This window comes from Empidonax traillii, unplaced genomic scaffold (genome assembly GCF_003031625.1).
Source record: "Empidonax traillii isolate 1590-97213 ecotype Southwest subspecies unplaced genomic scaffold, ASM303162v1 scaffold609:size479882, whole genome shotgun sequence".
Taxonomy (NCBI): Eukaryota; Metazoa; Chordata; class Aves; order Passeriformes; family Tyrannidae; genus Empidonax; species Empidonax traillii.
This window is the reverse complement of record NW_020955802.1, coordinates 262465-283544: the sequence shown is the minus strand read 5'-3', so window position 1 is coordinate 283544 and position 21080 is coordinate 262465. Positions and strand designations below refer to the sequence as shown.

The following is a 21080-nucleotide window of genomic DNA, read 5'->3' as shown; positions in this document are numbered from 1 at the left end:
CATTTGCAAAGCTTTTCCAATTTCCTCACTGAAAAAGCTTTTAGTACTGAGTGTACACTGATCCCACTGGCCTTGATGACTCCAAGAAAACATCCCAATCTGGAACGATCTTTAAAGTCATCTGTATTTCCACCAAGTGCAGATGCAAAGAGCTGACTGTCATGAGACAAATCAGTCTACAGGAATATCTACTCCAACAGACTCTCCTGCTTTCACAACTCACATTACCTACCTGCACAAACCCCACAGAAGCTTCACATGTGGTTGGAGCAGACCACACTTCCTTACCTTACTGATTATTTGAATGATATCACCTTCTTTAAAGCTGAGTTCATCATTTGAGCCTTCATAGGAAAATACTGCCCTGTAATATTCCTTGGCTGAAACAAAACAGCACAATTAATTTGGATACCATGGGTAGCAACATACATAACACCAGCTCACTTCTGCTGTCTCAGAGCTGAGAAATTAACACTTTAATCACACTTCCCTTCTAAACCAGCCACCCAAGACTGCTTTATGAATGTTCAATATGTTGTTCATATCACAAGAAAAATAAGATTATGTATTTATAGAGTCATGACAATAAAGCTTTATAAAGTCAGGAGTATAAGCCCCAAACCATTTTTTCACAACAGGAACTTAATTCAGAGGGAGAAAAGGGGAGTTAAAAGTGTAACAGTTAAAATTTTAATAGCCCATCTAGTCCTCTCCATATCATTATATATTCAATTTTGAGCCACTTTAAACAAGAATGGTTTCAAGCTTAAGAGTTTATACATATTTTCTCAAAATTGATCCAAATTTCAAATTTGCGTCCTAATTAAATACAGGGAATTGTTTTCAAGTGACATCCTTTATTAACATAGAAAACTACAGAAACTTCAAATACTTAAAGCACCAGATCGGCTGAAATTCTGCAGCAAAACCAAGAAACTGAAGCTAAGGCGTTCCTTGGCTAAGCACCTGAAACCAGAGCTCATCTGAGCGATCATCTCTGACAGTCACAGCCTCTTCCACAAAAGCAGAAAGAAAAATTCTTTCCATCTGGTACAATTCAAAACTAATCCGTTTGAAATGGTGATAACAATTCGGGTGAAAAAGCAGGAGGGTTTGTTTTCCTTTCCCATGCCAGAACACAATCACCACAAGAAAGGTTAAAATATATAAACATAGAATGTTTAACCCCAGCACTTAAAATAACGCAGTGGATATAAAGCTTGAATTTCTGTATAAGAAGCACTAAGGAAGAGGAAGCAAACAAAAAGGACTCAAGGGTGTTGCTGTAACCTACCAGGTGTTTGGCACTGACAACACACACAGGTTGAGCAGCTGCATCACTCCCTGGTAGAGCAGCACAGCATCAAATCATTATGAAAATCATCTGCAACTCTTAATGACAGCCTTTGGCTGGGTGGTAAGGAAATTAATGAGCGAATTGCAGTCAAATCTTATTGCTGTTGTTACATTTTGTTAAATAAAGATACAAATCCTCAGTTTAAAAATGCTCAAATTGTATTCTCAAATAAAAATGTGTCTCAGTCAGTGACAACCACTATGCTAAAATGCCAAAAGTCTGCCAAGCTTAAGAGACAGATATATAGAGATATCTAAGTGGATGTACATAAGTATGTAACCACAAGAGTAATCCTAGCTACAAGAACTTGTATTACTTTGCTGCCTTATCTAGGGATCAGAAATGCTCAGCTGTAGATTGACTAAGCTGTGGTTTGTGAAGAACTACAGCACCGTAAGAACAACGTCAAAGAGATGAATGTTTAAACCGAGGTTCAAAAAACCTCATATTGACTCTTAAAAAAGACCAAAAAACAAAACAGGTACAATACAAATATCCTTCAAATTTGAGAACTTTATTCAGTAGTAATAAGTGTAATATATTTTGCTACATCCTGATTCTGTAAAAATAGATGCATTTCTTTACTGCCTGGGGAGTTGGTCAGTATAATCCTTTATATCCTCTGCTCCTCCAAGCATTTCTCCTCTCTTCACATACATCACAGCAGACAAAAAACGGTGCCAAAAAAGGGATCTTTCACTCTTCTCCAGGAGTGCTGGAGGAGGGGAGTCCTGCACCCTGTCCCCATGTGCTGGGCTGTGAACCCCAGCTTTCAGCACCACCAAGAAACCCAGCCATGTATGTAAAGAGTATGTACAATTTATCACTTTAGCACCTTATTTTGTGAGCCTGGTATTCTGCCAGTAATTAAGATGAAGAAAAGTTCAGTTTAACTTTGCAGCATTTAAACTTCAGTAAATATTTTTAAGAAAAGGTAGTTTAAAACTGAGTCTTTTCCAAAGTGTTGAGACTAACAACACAGTAGCAGAAACCACAGATATTGTATCCTAACATAATGGGGGCAAAGAGGGGTCAAATTATGATTATTTTACTTTTTAAAGAAAATATTTTTACATTCTTGCACCAGAGGCCAAAAAAAGCTTTCAGAAATAGCAGAACCCCACTGAAAAATAAGCTACACCAGTCTAAACATTTCAGAGATCTTTGTTTATCTGCTAACAGATGAACACAGTTTGTTTTAAACTTACTCTCTCAAACTGAGGATGAGATACATAAACCATAATATGGTCTATATTAAAATAAAAACACCAAGAAAGAAAAACAAGCTTTCCTCCTAAGGTTTTAAGAAGTTCTTATATGGTGTCTATAGGGCATTACCTACTGATGTTCTCCTACAGCTTATATTACTGTCATATTTAACTTCCTCTCTGATGTATTGGTTTCTCTGGGAAGCACAGACCCAGCAGGGTTACTGAGTTAGCCCAGTTTCTCTGGTTTTAGCACCTGAAATTACAAAGAGAGCTAAATGCTGAATGTTCTGGGTGTTCAGCACTGAATGCTCAGACTTTTTTAAGCAGAGTTGGGTTAATTTTTATGCAAAATTTTAGACAAGTCAAATTTCACAACACTCAGGGCTACACACTGTCAAGCTGGTTCTTGGAGCAATAGCAGTGGAATGGTTTAAAAACAAGATGTTGCAGTTTTCTTATTTCTGTAAATTATGCATTCCATAGAAAACAACACCCCAAAATAAGGTATTTCCACATAAGACAAAAATATACTTGAAATTACAATACATAAGTTGAAAAAATGCCTGCTGTGGAACCAGGGAAATGAGCTGTCTACACATCACATAACCAAAGCTAATTTTTTATATGGGGTTGGCACTCCCACGAGATGCTTTGGGGTGGATTAAAAATATCTCTCTAGACAGAACTCTCTAGACAGAACTATGCAATTTGGTGGCTAAATGAAGTCATAAATTCTTAGAGATGATAAAAAAGAAAAATACAAACAACAAAACAACAAAAACTAAACGACAGTGAAACTGAATTATTGAAGGAACAGACTTCAACACAAGCACCAACTCTCTGATGAAAGAAACTTTGCACAGAGTTAGTACGGCTCAGTACCACCTCCATAGTAAATCCTGAGCCTAAAAAGTAACTTTACAATCTAGGGACAGAAATTGGGTTGGGAGACTGTTCCATGGAAATAGGTCTCCAGCATCCCATTGGAACACAAAGCCATGCAGAGAATAAATCACTTTGAACACATCAACAGAAAATTAATGCCAAGGGGACTGTTGCAGTAGAACTTCATACCCCAGCCTTACTTTGTTCTGGGAGAAAATCCTACAAATGTTTTTGATTCTTTTTCTACAGAAATGTGAGCAAAAATTCCTTCAGACTTTTTCGCATTTGCAAAACTCCTCAAAGGTACAGAACATTACACGAAACCCCAGTATACATTAAAATTTTAGATTTTAACACCAAAAAAAATTGACAACCAAATACTTCTCAATAAAGGACTCCCAAATAATAGATGCACATGTCCATCAGCCTTACCTTTTGGTTTACTTTCACCTTCTGATTTTATTACTTCTGGTGAGTTTTCAGTTTTTGTTATACTAGGAAAATGAATTAGCTTTGATCCAGGAGAATGGGTAGGTAATGGCTGTATGAAGGGAAGAGAACTTTGTTAACAAAAACAGGTTTTATTTTTGATTAGGCTACAGAACATGCTCAATTTTTCATTAGCTGAGATGATGCAAATTACCATTTCAAAGAGATTCAGTGAGCTTTCCCATCAAGCACTTATCTTACTGTAGTTACTCCATTACAGACACTGCAATTAGACTTTATCTCCCGACTAAAGACAGAGCACAACTTTCAAACTGGAAGCCAATCTCAGGACAGGACCAATGTACTTCAGCAACTGTATTTCAGAAGTTCCAGGTGCTACTCTCCCATTAGCCTGAAAATTGCCTCCTCCAGCACAAAACAGAAGAAGTTATTTATTAGCTCTGCTCAGAGGAACTCCCTGATCACTCTTACTTTGCACTGGGATGAGGCAGGAATATTCAGCAGCCATACACTACCTCAGACAATCAGTTTTAACTACTCTACTACTACTAGCCAAGAGCATATGAAATCCCAGTTTCCCTTCACTCTTAATAATTTCTACAGAACAGGTGAATGTCACTAGAGATTTCTCCTGAATGAAAATCACCACAAGTTTCAGAGTTAACATCTAAGCAAAATATATATTACAGTATTTTTTTATTATTTTTTTCCCCAGAAGACTTGCTGAGCTGCCAGATTCTGTCAGCTTCAGCTGCATCCACTTCTTCAGAGCCCAATGAGCCACAGAGTATGATCTTACAATCAGTACTTACCCGAGCAGCCCTAATAGCATTACTGATGTGAAAAATCCCACTGCCTTTAGTAATTCTGTTCATTTTCATTTACAGTTCAACTTTGTAGATTTTCTACTGTCAGAGAAACTAGATTTACTCTCCCTAAAACCAGACAATGCCTGTAGGCTGGTATTTGGTATCTCTGTCATACTGTAGAGGAAGCCACGGTCAGTTGGGATGTTCCTGGAGGACATATGCAATTTAACTCTCTCCAGAATGGTATTTGAAGGAAGCACTAAAATAACGCACCTATGAGATTAAACACTTCCAATATGGAAACAGTTCTCTGTATTTCCCCCTCTCAAAATGAGATGCAAGTAGAAGTATGAGAGGAAGTTTAGGTAGGCAGGGTATAAATAGCCAGAGCCCAGGCAGGATGCTGGGACGAGCTGAAACAATCTCCTGTAGCAGCATAAGTGCCCTTGAGAACTTCAGAAACATCAGTGCTCAGCTGTCCTGTGCTAAACAGCCTCTGAATTTCCCAAAGGAAAAGAGCCCTCTCTACTCTAGACAGGTTTTTTTTTTTTCCCCTTACAGACTTAAGGACAGAATGACCTTCCAGCATCCCTTTATCTAACCCTGAAGCACAAATCCAAGGAAGCCATCTATTTTCCCAAGACCTTCATGAAAACTACCTCCCTTGGGCTCTCCATGTTGTTCTCTAATTCTGTCCACCTTTGGAATGACTTTGGCAACAAGTGGAAGTGGAACATTAAGTGCTAAACTAAATTGTTTACTTCTTTGTCACTAGGCTATGCAAAACTGTTTTCTCACTTCATTTCCTCTCTTGCTGAGAAATGGCCTGCAAGAGCTTTCCAGAAAGGCCAACCAACAAAACACAGCACCAGCATATTTTATTGTTTATACATAGTCAAATACAACAATTTAAAAGGTCTGACAGACTTCATATTAACTGAGCAGAGTTTAGACAGGCTCTTTATACTCCCACGTAATAAGGCAGAAAGTAGAGAAAAGACCTTTTGAACCATCAGTCTTGTGACAAGAAGGCAAGATGAAGCTAGGTCCTGTAGCCCTCATCTAACAGCATTTACATGAAGATCTAGTGAACCCAGAGACCTCCACTTCAAGGGACAAGGTCTGGAGAGATCTCAGGAAACTCAGTGTGCTTTCACAGAATCACAGAATGGTTTGAGTTGGAAGGGACCTTCAATGACCATCCACATCCAACCTCCCTGCCATGGGCAGGGACACCTTCCACTAGACCAGGTTACTCAAAGCCCCATCCAGCCTGGCCTTGCCTGGGCAACCTGTTCCAGCATCTCACCTCCCTCACCATAAAGCACATCCTCCTTATATCCCACTCTTTTCTTCCTAAACCTCTCCTCTTTCAGTTTGAAGCCATTGTCCCCTGTCCTGTCACAACAGACCTCGGCAAGAAGTCTCTCCATTGCATTGAAAGGATGCAACAAGGTCTGCCAGGAACCTTCTCTTCTCCAAACAAAACAACATATTCTTTAGGAGGTAGCATTCCCCAAGCCTTAAAGAGAAGGCAACACAATTTCAACTTTCATTTTCTGAATCATCTGATGCTTTTGACTGGACCAGAAATAAAGAGGACACGCACCATGCCATTGCTCTTAGCACTGCTATTGAGAGAAAACACACTCAAGGAAGTCTCTGTCCCCACCCTCCTTCCAGGGAATCAACTGACATTTTGCCCTACACCATTACAATTACTTCCATGGCAGTAGAGGAAAACAAATCAGTCTGCAAAACAGCATTAATAACCATAACAGGCAAAAAATTGAAATGAATAAAGGCTTTAAAAGCTTTCTTGAATTCATCACCTGAGTCAAATCTGAAACACTGGACTAGCTCAGCTGCCTTTAATTTATCAAAAGCTAAAAATCCATATATAAGCTTTTGGAATAAACAATGCATAAATTCAAGATAAAGGACTGAGAACCGTTGTTGAGTTTCCAAGGGGTAAGAGCACTCTCAGGTTCAGATCAAAATTAAAATTCAAACTGCAGCAATTCCACTATCATTGCATTATCTGCTGTCTCCTAAGTTCCAGTAAGTTCAGTATAGAGAATCAAAGTGTCCTTTTCCCACTCACTCATGAAAAATGAGGGAAAAAATGAATGGTGATGCAAAATTCTAAAACTGTATTTTTCAGGCTTACATTATCAGCAGTTTATGGAGCCAAAAGCTTGCACTGAAGGTAATGGCAGCTGACACCTTGAACAGCAATCTCAACATCCACCAAAACGTGAAAACAAAAAAACCAAAACCAAGCAAACCAAAACCCAAAGAAACACTAAAATATTCCTTGTTTTAAAAGACAACTTTAATTTGCTCAAGAAGACTTAACAGTCCTGTCCCAGACTACAAAGTCTGTTATAAGGAGGATTATGAGAGACCTCACACTGTACATGTGTTTGAGAATTCATTATGTCTTACACCACATGGCTCTGAAATGACAATTTTTCTATCACCTTGGTATTCCATCTCTAATGTTTTAAATACCAAGACATTTGAACAAACCTTTTGGAATCAATGTTAAATATAACTTACTAGGAAAGAAGCTTGAGGGGATTTGTTTCATTTTATAGGCAAGAGCCCTATGAGATGATAATGGTCAGAGCCCCAATCTCAAACTATTTTTACAGGAAAGCCCAAAATAACAATATGTACCAGCACAAACCTTATCTTGCTTTTTATCATCTGATTCATTACTGGATAATCTCGTCTTAAGTTTCACTGAGCCTTCTTTAAAGATATCCCCAAACCCAACACCTCGGATTTTCTTTGGCTGTGCTGGTCCAGACGCAGGTTCGCCCCCATTTCCTGGAGCGGTCACAGGTGAGGTAGGACTATTGAAAACAGGCTCTGAAAGTAAAATAAGAAAGGAAAAGTTATTTGAATAACTGAAATGATGTACAAATTTACCCATCTGTAAATTTTGCTTTTCTGGGGGGAAAAAGTTGAAGCTACACAGCTGAGTGCACTGTCCCTGTTAAACAGCTTTTCGAGGAACATCACTGTAGCTGTAATACCTCACCTTTGCTCTAGTTTTATATTTAACATATGACCAATTGAAAAACTGAAATGACACTAGTATTGCTCTGACTACTGTGGTGCTTAAATCAACAGATCACTAATATTTCTTGTTATTCAATTATCGCTCAGGTTCCACAGCCTTTTAACATCAATGTTTTCCCATTAGTTTTATGAAACACTGCTTATGCGTTCTCTGAAAATGGGGTTTTAGTCCAACATTTAAAAGCTTCTCCTTAGCAGAGCTGTAGCCACAGAAAGTGATGATCAATAAAGGTCCATAGTGAATCCAATCATGTTTAAAGAGCCACAGGAAAACACAGTGTCTCAGTGGTAGATGACGCCTCCCAAGGAACCAAAGTGATATTTTCCCATTGCTCAAAATGCAAATAGACAATACAACCATTTAAGCTCTTCTAATCTTTCAGTTTTAAGGCACAACATTTATCCAGCCCCCAAAAGTGTATTCCAGAGTTCCTCATTTTGGTGTTAAGAGCTTTGAGACTTTTTAAATTTTTTTTATTTTTAGGTTATGGTAAAATCTGTTGAAGTTTACAAACCAATACTCACAGATAAACTATTTTTACATGCAGAATTCCAGGAGACAGTCATGCGAAAACAGACAGCATTTATAAGCCAAATTCAAAATAGCCCCCACAACTTTTAGCATTTTGGTTAAGTTCTCTTCAGCCTACGCATATCTGGAAACTGCAATACAGACTAAAGCCTCTTCCCTCTATCATAAATTTCAGATCTTTTGATGAAACCATGAAGCTACATTGCTCTTGACTTCAGTTTCTCAGACTTTCTCTAAGCAGTTGCTCTTCACTCAGCTACATCCCCCTCATATATCTAAAAGGACAAAAGGACATCCCACTGATGAGGAAAGTCCAGGTCACATGTTTGAAAGACCATAGCTGAGTGAATGAGGCAGTTACTGCAGGAGTGAGGCTGGGAATAAACAGGCTCAAGATGCTGTCTGTGACAGTACTGAGCATTAAATATAAACCCTGGGAGGCTGAGGACTGTTAGTTACTGACAGAACTTTACTTCAAATTACTGTTCAGTTTCACTGACTTCAGTATCCAGGAATTAAGACCAACACATTTGTAAATTCATCTCATCAAACTCCACTAAACATAGGGAACTTGTCCTCCAAGGAGACACCACTGAACTATTTGCGACTTCAGGTCAAACAAACAAACAGGTCCAACTTCAGGTCTTGTTTTACAGTACTGCAATTATTTCCACAATTTACCAGAAAAAAAAAAAAAATCCAAGCCATATTCTCCTTCCCTATGTCTGAGCAAACCCTTGTTTGGAACAATCAATACTTAACATCTTGTAAATGAGGGTGCACATTACCACAAGGCTAAAAATCACTTTTCTCCTAGAACATGACACAGACGCCTTTAAGAATTTAAGAAATCAATTAACTCCTGTTACGATGTTCCCAAAAAACACTCCTAATTCCAGCAGTATCATATCACAAGTCTCCAGCCTTCAAACATTCTTCCTAGACCAAAATGTTTCTAAAGTGCCTTTTTTTTTTTTTTAAGGGAACAAATTGCCTGTAAAGCCCAGTCCTGCCTGGCACCACTCAGCTGTTCAGCCAGACCTTCTGCTTCTGCTCCAGCTAAAAAGCCACAGCCAGAAAGGAACAGCTAAATGTAAATTCTGCCTTAAAAACATTTTATTGTTAGATTAAAACATAATGAAGAGCCAGGGCTCCCTTCCCAGGGCTCATTTTAAGTTGAGGCTCTCCATACTGTTTTGCCTCAATTTGAGTTTTAATTCTCAAATGACTTGGTTAAACATTTAAGTTTTGTGTGTTCAAGAACTCAAGACTGTGAGAATAAGATTAAAAAAAGCTACAAAACAAAAAAAAAAAAAATTTGCATCTAATGCTAAGAAGAATCAACTCTGAACATGATAAAATTTCTAATGACAAAATGCAGATCACAGATCAAGACCTTGACTGCAGTTTTATTTGAAGTGCACTGGGAGCAAGACAGGTTATCTTTATACTCAGCATCAACACTTTCCAGAATGAAACTAAACACTTATCCTCCTTAGGAAGCTCGAATTCTTTACAACTTTTGCTGTACTATAACCATAATACTTCAAATTATACCCAAGATCTAAGATCACATTGCTAAAGGTTTACAAAAAACAGAACACCACCTGTGTCATCCACAGCGTCCTGTGTTTCTCCATCATCCGTCGACTCCAATTCTTTCACAAAGTTTGAAGGGAACAACCCTGCCCTGCCATTCAGTGTTCCACTCCACCAGCCTTCTTCTACCTGTAGAGAAATATTTTCCACGTTACCAATAGACCAACAGAGCAAAAGGAAATTCCTATCAATTCCATCCACACTTCACTTATAAAACTCTACAAACAACTTGGGGAAAATTCAAAATCACCAGGATTTCTTTACAGAGAAACCTGCCAAAGATGTAGAAACAGTCGGCAAAAAGAACAATTTACTGTGACTTCTATCACTACAGCAGTGATCCTAAAACATGAGACTAGCCCCATGACAGTTAAGCCAGAAAAGCAGCAAAATATTCATCAACTTTCTCAAAGTAAGACAGAATAACTGCACATCCAACAGCAGAAGAAAATACTAAACTGTTTAGGAAATAAAGATGAAATTTTTAGCCTGGGTTTCTATGGACATTTTTATGTATTCTTGCTGTCCATGTCTTTTCCTCTGCCTTGTCCAGTTTCCACCAGTCCTGATCCCACTGGCCTTGTATCCATTGGGCAGCTTCACACAATTTCAATCAAAAGACACAAGTTTCAAAGCTGTAATTTCTACAGAGAATACTGGGTAGAACAGAGAGAAGTCCTTAAGGACATCACAGAGTAATGGAAAACTAAGCTGTTCATTCCTTCTAGCAGAAGGCAGCTGGCTGAGCAGGCTCTCTCTGGTGCAGAGACTTTCCCACCAGAGCTGGCCAGCCAACAAAGGTAGCCAAGCCCACAAAGATTTTGTGGTGGCACACAGCAGTCCTAAGGAAAAAAGTCTGTTGGATGCCAAATTTTGCTGGCTTTGCTCTTCACAAAACAACTCATTTTTGCCCTGGAAATAAACTTGTTCAGGAACTAGGGAACATAATGACTCTAACACTCAGTTATGTGCTGGAATTCCTGGTGTGTCATTTACACTGAAATACTCAAATATTTAATGGAATGTTTATCAGGAATAACCCACAGTCCAAAGCAGAACAAGTAAAAACTGGGCATGCAGAGGTGACAGGGTAAAACAATGCCAACAGACTAAGAATCGTACTATTCCAATTTATGAACAGTTTTCAAAATGTCTTAAATAAATACAATCTATTTACCTAATGAGTACTACTTGAAAACTCTAATTTAGATAAATTTTCAAAATATTTCATTTCAGTTGCCTTGTTTTCGGGCTGGAAAGCTGTTTTTAAGAAAGAAAAGCAACAGGGAAAGAAAAAGAAGCAAACCAAACAGCAGTTGTTTACACTGCCTTTTTTTAGCCTTGTTTTGTAGGTCACTACGCCTGACACACAGGCACAGTTTTAAACATCAACCCACCTCCAGGCAAGCAAAGCATATCCAGAACCTGGCAGTGCAGAGGCAGGCAATGAAAACAGCACTGTTATTTTTAAAGGCATCCTGGTGCTCAAACAGAGCTTTGCTGTGCATGGTTCAACCTCAGAGGTCGGTCCTCTGAAACAGATTTTAAGCACAGATTACTGGCAAGTGCTGCCCAGGCTCTGGCACCTCAAGCTTTACATAACACATGATAGAAACCTAAAACACAAATGCCTTGACTCACCCAGACTACACCCAGGAGCCTGGAGAAAGGGACTTTTAATGCTTACGATACAGAAACAGCTTGAGCATCCCTTTCTTCTTCTGCCAAGAAATATGGTCAGCAAAGCACTTTGCAGAGTTGTAATGCAGAGATGCCAGTTCAGAGACACTCAGCAACAAAACAAACTTTTCTTGAGCACACTTGCTTCAACTTCAACCTCCTCAGCACGCTGCCTTTAAATGACTATATATTTTTTCTGGTAATATAGTTTGTATCTTTAATCGACATAAAAAAAATTATCTTAAGAAATTCTACACGCTTCAGTGGAGAACATCTGCACATCTGTCGGTGCCAGCAACACAGATGACAATTTCCCAACCTTCCATTTCAAAATCTTACTGGGTGATACAATTTCCACAAGAGGGAGGTACAGCTCTGGTACACACAGCAGAACTCTTTTAGTGTGAATCCCATCAACTTGTTTCTATCAAAAAGCTCAAGACTTCTCAACAAAACACAAGGAGAAAGGTTGAAACAAGCAGCTTTGCCAATATAGTTCGGGGTTTTTTAACAAAAACTTCACTAATGATGTTAGATGAAATTTTATTTTGCTTGCTTACACCAGTAGGCAAACACTAAAAATACAATACTACAAAAATAAATCTGCTGTTTAGTGCTGCTTCTGACAGAGAGCGGGGGGAAGATATAAAAGAGAAACAAATGTTTCACAGAAATGATACAGTTATCACATGCACTCTATACATTTTTTTCACATGTAAAACTCACAAGTTCTATAAATAAGAAACCCTGTGGAATCAGCCAGCACACAGCACAAGACTCTTCTTCCCTAAAGGCTCTCCTCACTCTTAGTAATTTAATTTCTGAACCCATCTGCCTCCACCTTCGATTTCACAATCAGTGGTGTCATTTTTAAGGACATAATTTACAAAAACAACTCAAGGACTAAATACTGAATTATTCTCAGGTAATGTAGAAATGAAGCTCATTTTACCATATTTTTCCCATAAAGAGGTAACCAAATGATCTTTCCTTGAAGTAAAGTTTCAAGTTACCTGCATATTTATATATATAAACACATATATATATGGAAATGAATCATCTGACCGTAGTGAAGACAAGTTCCCCCAGGATAGAGCACAACCAATGGACAGTATTTTCTACCATTCTTCACATTTCTGGTCTATCAGTACAGTTTTGTGAAGCAGACAGACCTAGTCTACACCTGCCAGGTCTATTCTACATCACCACAAAAACAGTGTGCAAACAGCTCTGTGCTCATAGTAAGCTGCAGTATTTTTCTACCTAGTAGCATCTGCCTAAAAATTTTCTTAGCAGTTTTTCTTAGAAGTAGTGAAGACTGGGTACTACAAACACGTATTTTAAAATCATTAGCAGAGGAGTAAGAATGAGGACCAATAAAAAAAAATTTCCTTAAGAAACCAGATGAGGAAATGCCTTGATTTTTTTATTCTGTTTATTCTGTCATGACTGCTAGTACAGGCAACATCCACAAATTAAACTGCTGAGGTTACCCAGGAACACTCCTTTACAAACGCCCACACAATGGTATTTATGAAACTGAGTTTAGTGAGCAGGTTTCACAAGTCACTCGCTCTTTTTACTCAAAGATATCAAATTCTACTGGTGCAAATGCATCTAAAGACATAGCTTGTCCCCTGCTAGGAGAATGAAAATGTCCTTCTTGGCAACTGCCAGGTGAGCACTAGAACTCTCTTCAAAAGCTTCCCACAACCCAAGTTGCTACTGACTGGAAAAGATATCAAGGAGGCACATAGGTAGGAACAGATTAAAAAAAGCCCACCCCAAACCCCTTGTCCTCAGTCACATGGGGCCAATGCCAAAGTTGGAACACTGAGATATCTTGAACTGTATTTCTTATCCAATGGAAAAAGGAGGCAACAGAAATAGTAACATGCTGTTGAGTGCATTTGTATGTTCCATATTATTCTGCAAGTGGGGTAAATGAAGTGTATTGCACTACAGCTACAGGTTTCTGTGCTGAATATTGGTAGTGGTAGTTCAATACTTCAATGTGCTTACAAGAGAGCATAAAACTGGATAATCAGGTCAAATAACATTCACCTAAACCAAGCTCGAGTATGTCGACTTAAAGGCAACTGGTCCAACAGTTTCAGCAAAATCATTCTAAAAATAACAATCACACGGGACCAAAGATCTGTAAAAGCCTTTCAAAAAATGAATCTGTGCTACAGACCCCAAATTATTGCTGTAATGATCAAATACTTCCCATAAACATCTAGTATGCATTGATTTAGGATTAGATCCTTAGACAAACAACTCCTAAACTAATAGCTTTAGCTGCAAAAACACTACTTTTCCCATGCTGTTTTTTCCAACATGCTTGCAAACCAAGCAATCAGCCAAAAAAAAAATCAATTTGACTTCTGGCACATAAAAGAGATGATCAGCTCTGCAAAAAAGCTCTTACCTCGTCGTTGATGTCGATCACATCCCCCACCTTGAGCTCCAGCTCATCTTCGTTCTGCGGGATGTACTCGAAGAGCACTTTGCACTGACGCTTCTTGGACCCTGAGCCGAGGGGAACAGCACAAGTAAGAACACCCATAAAGGAAGACCAGTCTTTCCTACACTCAAGCTCCTGAGGACCCAATCCGACCAGAAGACCCATAAGCCATCCCAAAAAGCTACACTGCTTTTGATGATGGTTTTCCAGTTTGTTTTGTCATGTTAGTCTATCGAGCCACCACTTAGGCGGAGGTTGAGAACAGGCAGACAAAATTCCAACACTGTATCGCTAATTACCAACAATGTCTGAAAACGTGTTGACTCAAGAGTCAGGTAAATCCCCACTACAATTTTTCAAGCTATTTCCTGATCAAAATCTGCAGGAATGACAGCTGCTTCCAGTTAGCACCCGCTTTGAAGAAAACATGCAAGTTTGAGCCTCCGGTCTTCAAGCCATCCTGAAAGCAGTGACACCTTTTGTTGTGAACTGATAGCCCTTCTGCCCTCCAACACAAACCTTGCTAACCACAGCTCTGAGGTAATGCCAACATTTGCTGGGCTCATATTTCAAAATCCAAGCTCATTTAAATCTGTGAATGCAAAAAATCTCCCTTTTCTCAGTGCCAGCATGGAATCAAGGAATTCAAACTCAGCATCAATTAGCAGTGTTTGACAAAAGCAAAATTAAAATTAAGTGCAATCTTCAGATGTTTGCCACATATCATTAAAGCTCTGCAGGCATTAAAAAGACAAAATGACATCCCGAGATGGGGGAGCATTGAAGCGGCTTCCAACAACCCCTCCGGCCACAGCAGCGTGAACCCACATTGCCTAATTACTGTGCACATATCCTGGAGTGATGCTGCTGCTGAACCCAGAGAGTTTATGCATTTCTCCTTCAAACAAGAGGCCATGCCTTCAGACCTTTCCCACAGCAGAGCAGCCAGCACACTTTTGAAGGCAATTATCATCCTGAGCTATGACCCGCACACGTTCTCTATCCTCCTCAAAAGCAATCTGCTTCAGTTTAAATGAAAATATGAATCAAAAGCTTGACGTGGTAAAGCCTAAGCTCACAGCAGCTGTATAATTTCCACACTTTCTCCCATACTTTGTACTCCTTTCACACTGAAGCTTCAACGATTAAAATTAGCTGTGTAAAAACATTTCAAAACACAGATACTGCCTCCAAGATTGATCCTTGTCTTATTATAGCAGTGTTGAAAGTCCAAAGTCAGATATTTAGAAGACAGCCACACCCAGTATTCTCAGTACAAAACATGCCAGACATCTGAGCAATATTCTGCATCTAAAATTTCCAAGGGAGGCCTCACCAAACCAAGAGTTTTCTACATGCTGGTATATGACCTGTGCAAATAAATCAGGCATATGAAACTCTGTGGGTTATTTCTAATAACACATAATTGCCCACATAATACCCCCTTCTTTTGCCTCCACTAGAGCTCATGCATCAGCCCAGAGGGATTGTTCAGTTTACAGTAATTGCAATAAACGGTTCACTGGCCTTTACTGCCTCCTGCAGCGCTTTCAGGGCTCCTCCTTTGTAGGAGATTAACTGATACCAAAAAAAGGCAAATTAAAAAGTCACAGCCATTTGGTATAAATCTGATCTCAGCATTCCATTTTAATGCTGTAATTCTACCTAAATGGGGGAGAAAACAAACCCATGGATGCATTTCACATCCAGAACTCTTCCTCACCCAAGGTATGCTTCCAGTGAGACCCAGTTTAGGAAGTACTGCCTTCCAGTTTTGAAAATCCCAAGACTAACCTAGGAAAGTTAATGGCACAAAGCTGTTTTAGGAGAGGTGTAGGCTGGATATTAAGAGAAGGTTCTTCACCCAGAGGGTGATTGGGCATTGGAATAGGTTCCTCAGAGAAGTGGTCACAGCACCAACCCTGACAGAGTTCAAGAAGCATTTGGACAACGCTCTCAGGCACATTGTGTGATTCTTGAGACGTCCTGTGCAGGGCCAGGAGCTGGATTCAATTATCCTGATGGGTGGGTCTCTTCCAACTCAGGATATTCTGTGATTTTAAGGTAACCAGTTCAACTCAGGAAACAACACTCCAGCTTCAAGTGGTGCTGCAGGACTGCTGGGTTGGCAGCCTGCAGGCAATTCTGTCCCTTTCCAAAACAACTTGTCTGGCTTCAGGTTTTGTTTGTTTTGTACAGGGTAAACCAAATTTAGCCCTTTGTTGCAGTCACCCCACCTTCCGTGTTTTCCTTCTGCTGAAGAAAGGCAGACATCTAACTGATGGGAATTCTGCCTGCAGCTTACCACCCACCTGACACAAAATACCTGAATTCAGCAGGAGGTGCGCATGAGAACAACACAAGGACCTGAGCAGGCACAGATAACCTGCCTCACTGCACACAGAAACCTGCTATTAAAAAAAATTAAGGGTTTCTTTAGCATTATAAACCTCATTTTACCAGGTGAGGAACTGGAAGTGAAAAAGACAACTAAGCTCTGAAAACCTTTTGAAGGATGCAAGTGATTGCCCAGGCACAGAGCAAACAGGATCTGCTGGAGCTGTTTAAACAACCTTTCAAGAAAAAGGGAACAGCAAGTAAAATGGAAATGAAGACTGTCACTGCACCAAGTAAACAACTGTATCCCTAAAGGAACGTGCTGGAACATCATTTTCTTCCAGAAAGAAGAGACTAGCTAGAGCACTATGGAGCTGGAGAGCAAGTTGTACCTATTACCCTGGCTACAGCCACCAGCATGAGGATGAGACATGAGATCCGGGATCATTCCAGGGTTAGGGAGACCAAAACAAGTAGCTGGCAGCTGAACTGGTATCAGATTATGTTCACTGAATCCTAGAATATCTTGAGTTAGGAGGACCCATAAGGATCATGTTTATTCCCTTCCAGAGCCTGGCTGCATTTATCCAGGAACAGCCTTAATCCTTCAGGCTAGATTTTTCCAAAGCCTGCTGATGTAAACATCGAACAGGCACATACTGGTGTTGCCAATAAGCACACGCAGATCGAGAGACACTAAAAAGTAATTTTGAACCCTTAGTTGCCTAGAACAATGTATCCAGAAATTCATAAATCTGGTAGTCTCATTTCAGGGCTTTCAAAGACAACCAGTTGCTCCTTTCCTTTTATGGGCAAAATCTCAAAGCATAAACACACCAAAAACAGTAAGGTCCTGAATGCTTTGTTTTTAAAAAAGCAAGCTTAAATCATAAAAGCCTTGAATCCCTTGTAAGAGAGAGGAAGCCAGAGTAATTCAGAGCAATGTCTTATAAGAGACTGATAAGTCCCAATACAAATCACAGGTCAATCTGCTGGATGCAGGGAATGGCAAATTTTCTGCTCTACATTTTGGTCACCATGATTTAAAAACTGGCATTAAAACACAGAAACCACAGACACAGAGGCAACAACACTGAGCTCCTGACCATCCTGAGGGTTGCTGTTAATAACAAAAGGAAAACCACTAATTTTGTTTAGACACCACCAACTCCACCTTATTTCACACCAGAAGCAGGTCTGCCCTGAGGAATCTGAACTCTGGAAAGTTCCCTTGTCACAAACCCTTGAATTTTTAACAGAGTTTCATGTTTAATACTTCTTTTAAAAAGACCACAGGAAGATATTTTTGATTATCATGAAAAGGCCTGCAATTCTCATTCATAATTATGTCATTGATAACACAAGCAGAGCTCACATGAAGTTACAGAGCTCTCTGGCATCTGGAAGGTGTCTAAATCCTGTTCCCAAGAAAATTCATCCCTATCACTGCTCTTAAAACCTGCATATAAGCTTTCTGCCCATACATCCACAGGTAAAACTTGGCTTTGAATCAGTTTTTCCCCTTATGCTTCTAGTTTTCCATATAACCTTAAAACTAAGTCAGGCATTAAATAATTCATGTTCATTTTTTAAAAGCCCGTCAGAAGCTTACGCAATTGAAGGAACTGGAAGGACTACATACTCTTCTTGAATCCTTTGGATGGGGGATGAGGCTGAAATCCTCCTGCTGGAAGCCCATAGCTGCTCATCCGCTGCACAAGACTGGCTACATTGCCAGATTTCTCCCTCCTGAGTGGTACAGCATCATCCTTGGGCTCTACATCCTTCTTAACTTCCTGAAACAAGAGATTTAAAAGACTGAGAGGCCACTTAAATTACTCAAGGGGTCAGTGATTTTAGACAGGCATTCAACAGACTAACAGATTTCAGGTACTTAACCATTTCAGGTATAACAACATATTATACTCAAAAATCATGGTATCCTGCAACTAAATATAGCAAAGGCCTTGATAAACTTGATCCTTTCATACAATCATGTTAGTAAAAAGGTGAGCTGATGTGCTAAGAAAATTCAGAAACAGGGGCAGCATTTTAGCCATCTACTCCAACTCTAAGAAAAGTAGCTTCGAGCCCAGAAGTCCTGTATTACAAGTCTCATGTCAGAGCTCATATTTGAAAACATTTATAAACATAAAAATATTACTTCAATGGCAGACCCATAGGGCAGGGCAATAAAATAATTTATTACACAAAATGATATTAGGCAATTATCTCTGCCTCAGGAAGCTCCAAGGTGTTTACAGATAAGATGCAGTTGCATTGCTGAAAGAGTGGAGAAGAAAGTGAGACACAAGAAACAGCAGGAGCAAGTGAGGGCAAAGGTGTAGGAGGAAAATAACAGAGACATAATTTCTCTGGTAATTGTCTTCCACCTTTCTATCTTTCTAAATTAGGATGTTAACCCTGGAATTGAATGTGCCAATCAAGACTAAGAAGCCTATAAAAAAGCAAGCATCAGTTCTTGATAAAAAGGCAGAGTACGCAGCAGTTACTCTCTCACATCAGCTCATTAAGCGAGATTCCAGCGGAGAACAGACACTCTGGGAGAAGGAAACCACTACTTTGCACAAGAAATCCATTAAGGCGGATCAATGGCCCATCTAGTGCAGAACACGCTCCCAGAGACTGCAATCCCAGAGACTGCAATCCCAGAGCTATCCTGCAACTCAGATCCTCCCACATTCCCAGAGCACCCATAAGGGCTTCATTAGGGAGATATATCTCCTTTTTATGTCTGCAGCTGGCCCTGTCTAACCCCTTTCGGCACCCACGGGCCTGTTTGCCTCCCCAGCATTCTTGGGGATAGACACCAGATTTTGCTACATAAAGAAGCTTCCCTCTCCCATCTGCTCTAGGCTGACACCTTACTAGCTCCCCAGGGTGTTCTCCCCATCACTGAATTTCGTTTGTCACAACCTCCATGGCTGTGTAAACTTGGACCGTATTTCCCCTTGGCTTTGCCTTCTCAGTTGAAGAGTCCCAGCCCCCTCAGCCTCATGTCAGACAGCTGATCCATCCCTTTCCCCACCTATCCAGGGGCCTTTGTCTATCCCAGAGTCAAGTGAACTGATGACCCCTGGCATTCTGCTGGTGTTTTGGGCTGTCACTGCCCCGTGAGCTGAGGAGTTCAGAGAACTGAAAGCGACACTACCACATATTTGTGAGCTGATGCTCACCTTGCAACTGGCAGTTCCATGACATGGATAAGCTTTTCCTACACACATCACTTGGCATTTGGCTCCCTCTTTTTGTCTTCTCAGCTCCTTGCCATCAGCATGGCACTGAACTACATTAGAGTTTAACAGCCCTCACAAAATGGGAGTGTCCACTGTTAAATCCCCTCTCCAGAAGACCAGAGGTGCTGAACAAAGACACTACCACAACTGGCTCCAGGAGATCCCATTAGAGACTCTCCTCTATTGTCAGGAGTCATTGGTAAGTCCTTTGTTTACAAAGAATCTTCCAATCCACAAAGGAATTTTTCATTCAGTCTCATAGCAACTTTATTCCTTCAATAACTTGATGGAGAACTTTTATCAAACACTTTCTGAAAACCCAAGCGTGTTACATTCACTGAATTTCACACATCTGTGCGCTTAGCAAGACTCTCAAAGCCCATCAGCTTTCCCACCACCACAGAATTACAATGTCTAGAGGAAAGCAAACACCCATTAGCACTTTGCAGCTTTTTGTGATCTACTTCAGAACAATTCCTGCATCCACCATCAGTAGCCACTGGTTGACAGCTCCACTACTTAATGCAGAGGTAGCAGCAATAAAATCTTTAATAATAACTGAAAACAATACTGGCAAGGCATAGATACACACTTACTCCATGTTGTGTGAGCTCTTAAACATGAGCTTTAGGACAACAAAACCTACACATCGAGGAAGTGCCAAAAATAGCAGAAACATATTGCCCAGGACCTTGCTGGTGCTTTCTGGAACATTAAAGCCCAGGTCACCCACTGCAGCTGTCCAGCTGGAAAACTCAGCAGGTCTGAAAACCTAATGATGCTTTCAAAGATACTACAAACCTAAAGTCAAAAAGACCAAAGCACCTCCCTATTTCTCAAAAGAGCAAAGCAAGTAAAATAAACAAAACTACACACAGCACAGTATTTCTTCCCACTCATCTACATGACATAAAAAAGGTTTTTCAGAAAACAGTCAAGTAGTTCCTGCTGTTACTCTCCTTTACCAGCAGTGACTTCTGCCCTGGAGATCTCAGCTGTGCTGAGATCCCATCTTCCAAATCCAAAAGGAAAAAAAAAAAGAAAAAAGAAAACCCAAACAAAAAAAAACCCCAACCCTCCAGGATAGCAGAACATCCTGTCCACTTCCCATCTGAACAGATATTTCACATTTCAAAGACTTTGTCATTCTCATCTTGTTTTTCAGCCAGTTACCTGCAAGTCTGATAAACGATAAGCCATTAAATTTGGCTACAGCTGAAACATTTGCCACCTCCAAAACACCCTTTTAGCTGCCTTACTGTTAGGGCCATTCTGCTCATTGGGAAAACATACTGGTCCTTGGAAACTTGCCTGAAGTGCTTCTGCCCCTGGATTTTTAAAATTATAATCTTCTGCTATGTGATTTATACAGCCTCCAAAATCTCCAAGCTGCTCCAGGAACTTCC

The 21080-nt window shown here is 39.9% G+C and overlaps 1 protein-coding gene across 1 annotated transcript in view; it reads right to left on the bottom strand.

Annotated features, from left to right (window-relative positions):
- CD2AP (CD2 associated protein) overlaps window positions 1–21080 on the bottom strand; it is a 66051-nt gene that overhangs the window by 22937 nt on the left and 22034 nt on the right. The window contains exons 3-8 of the mRNA XM_027898627.1: window positions 18060–18213; window positions 14045–14145; window positions 9942–10062; window positions 7405–7589; window positions 3886–3994; window positions 289–380 (exon numbers count right to left, since the gene is read on the bottom strand). Of these exons, the coding sequence (XP_027754428.1) occupies window positions 289–380; window positions 3886–3994; window positions 7405–7589; window positions 9942–10062; window positions 14045–14145; window positions 18060–18213 (762 nt within the window). The remainder of the gene's footprint in view (window positions 1–288; window positions 381–3885; window positions 3995–7404; window positions 7590–9941; window positions 10063–14044; window positions 14146–18059; window positions 18214–21080) is intronic.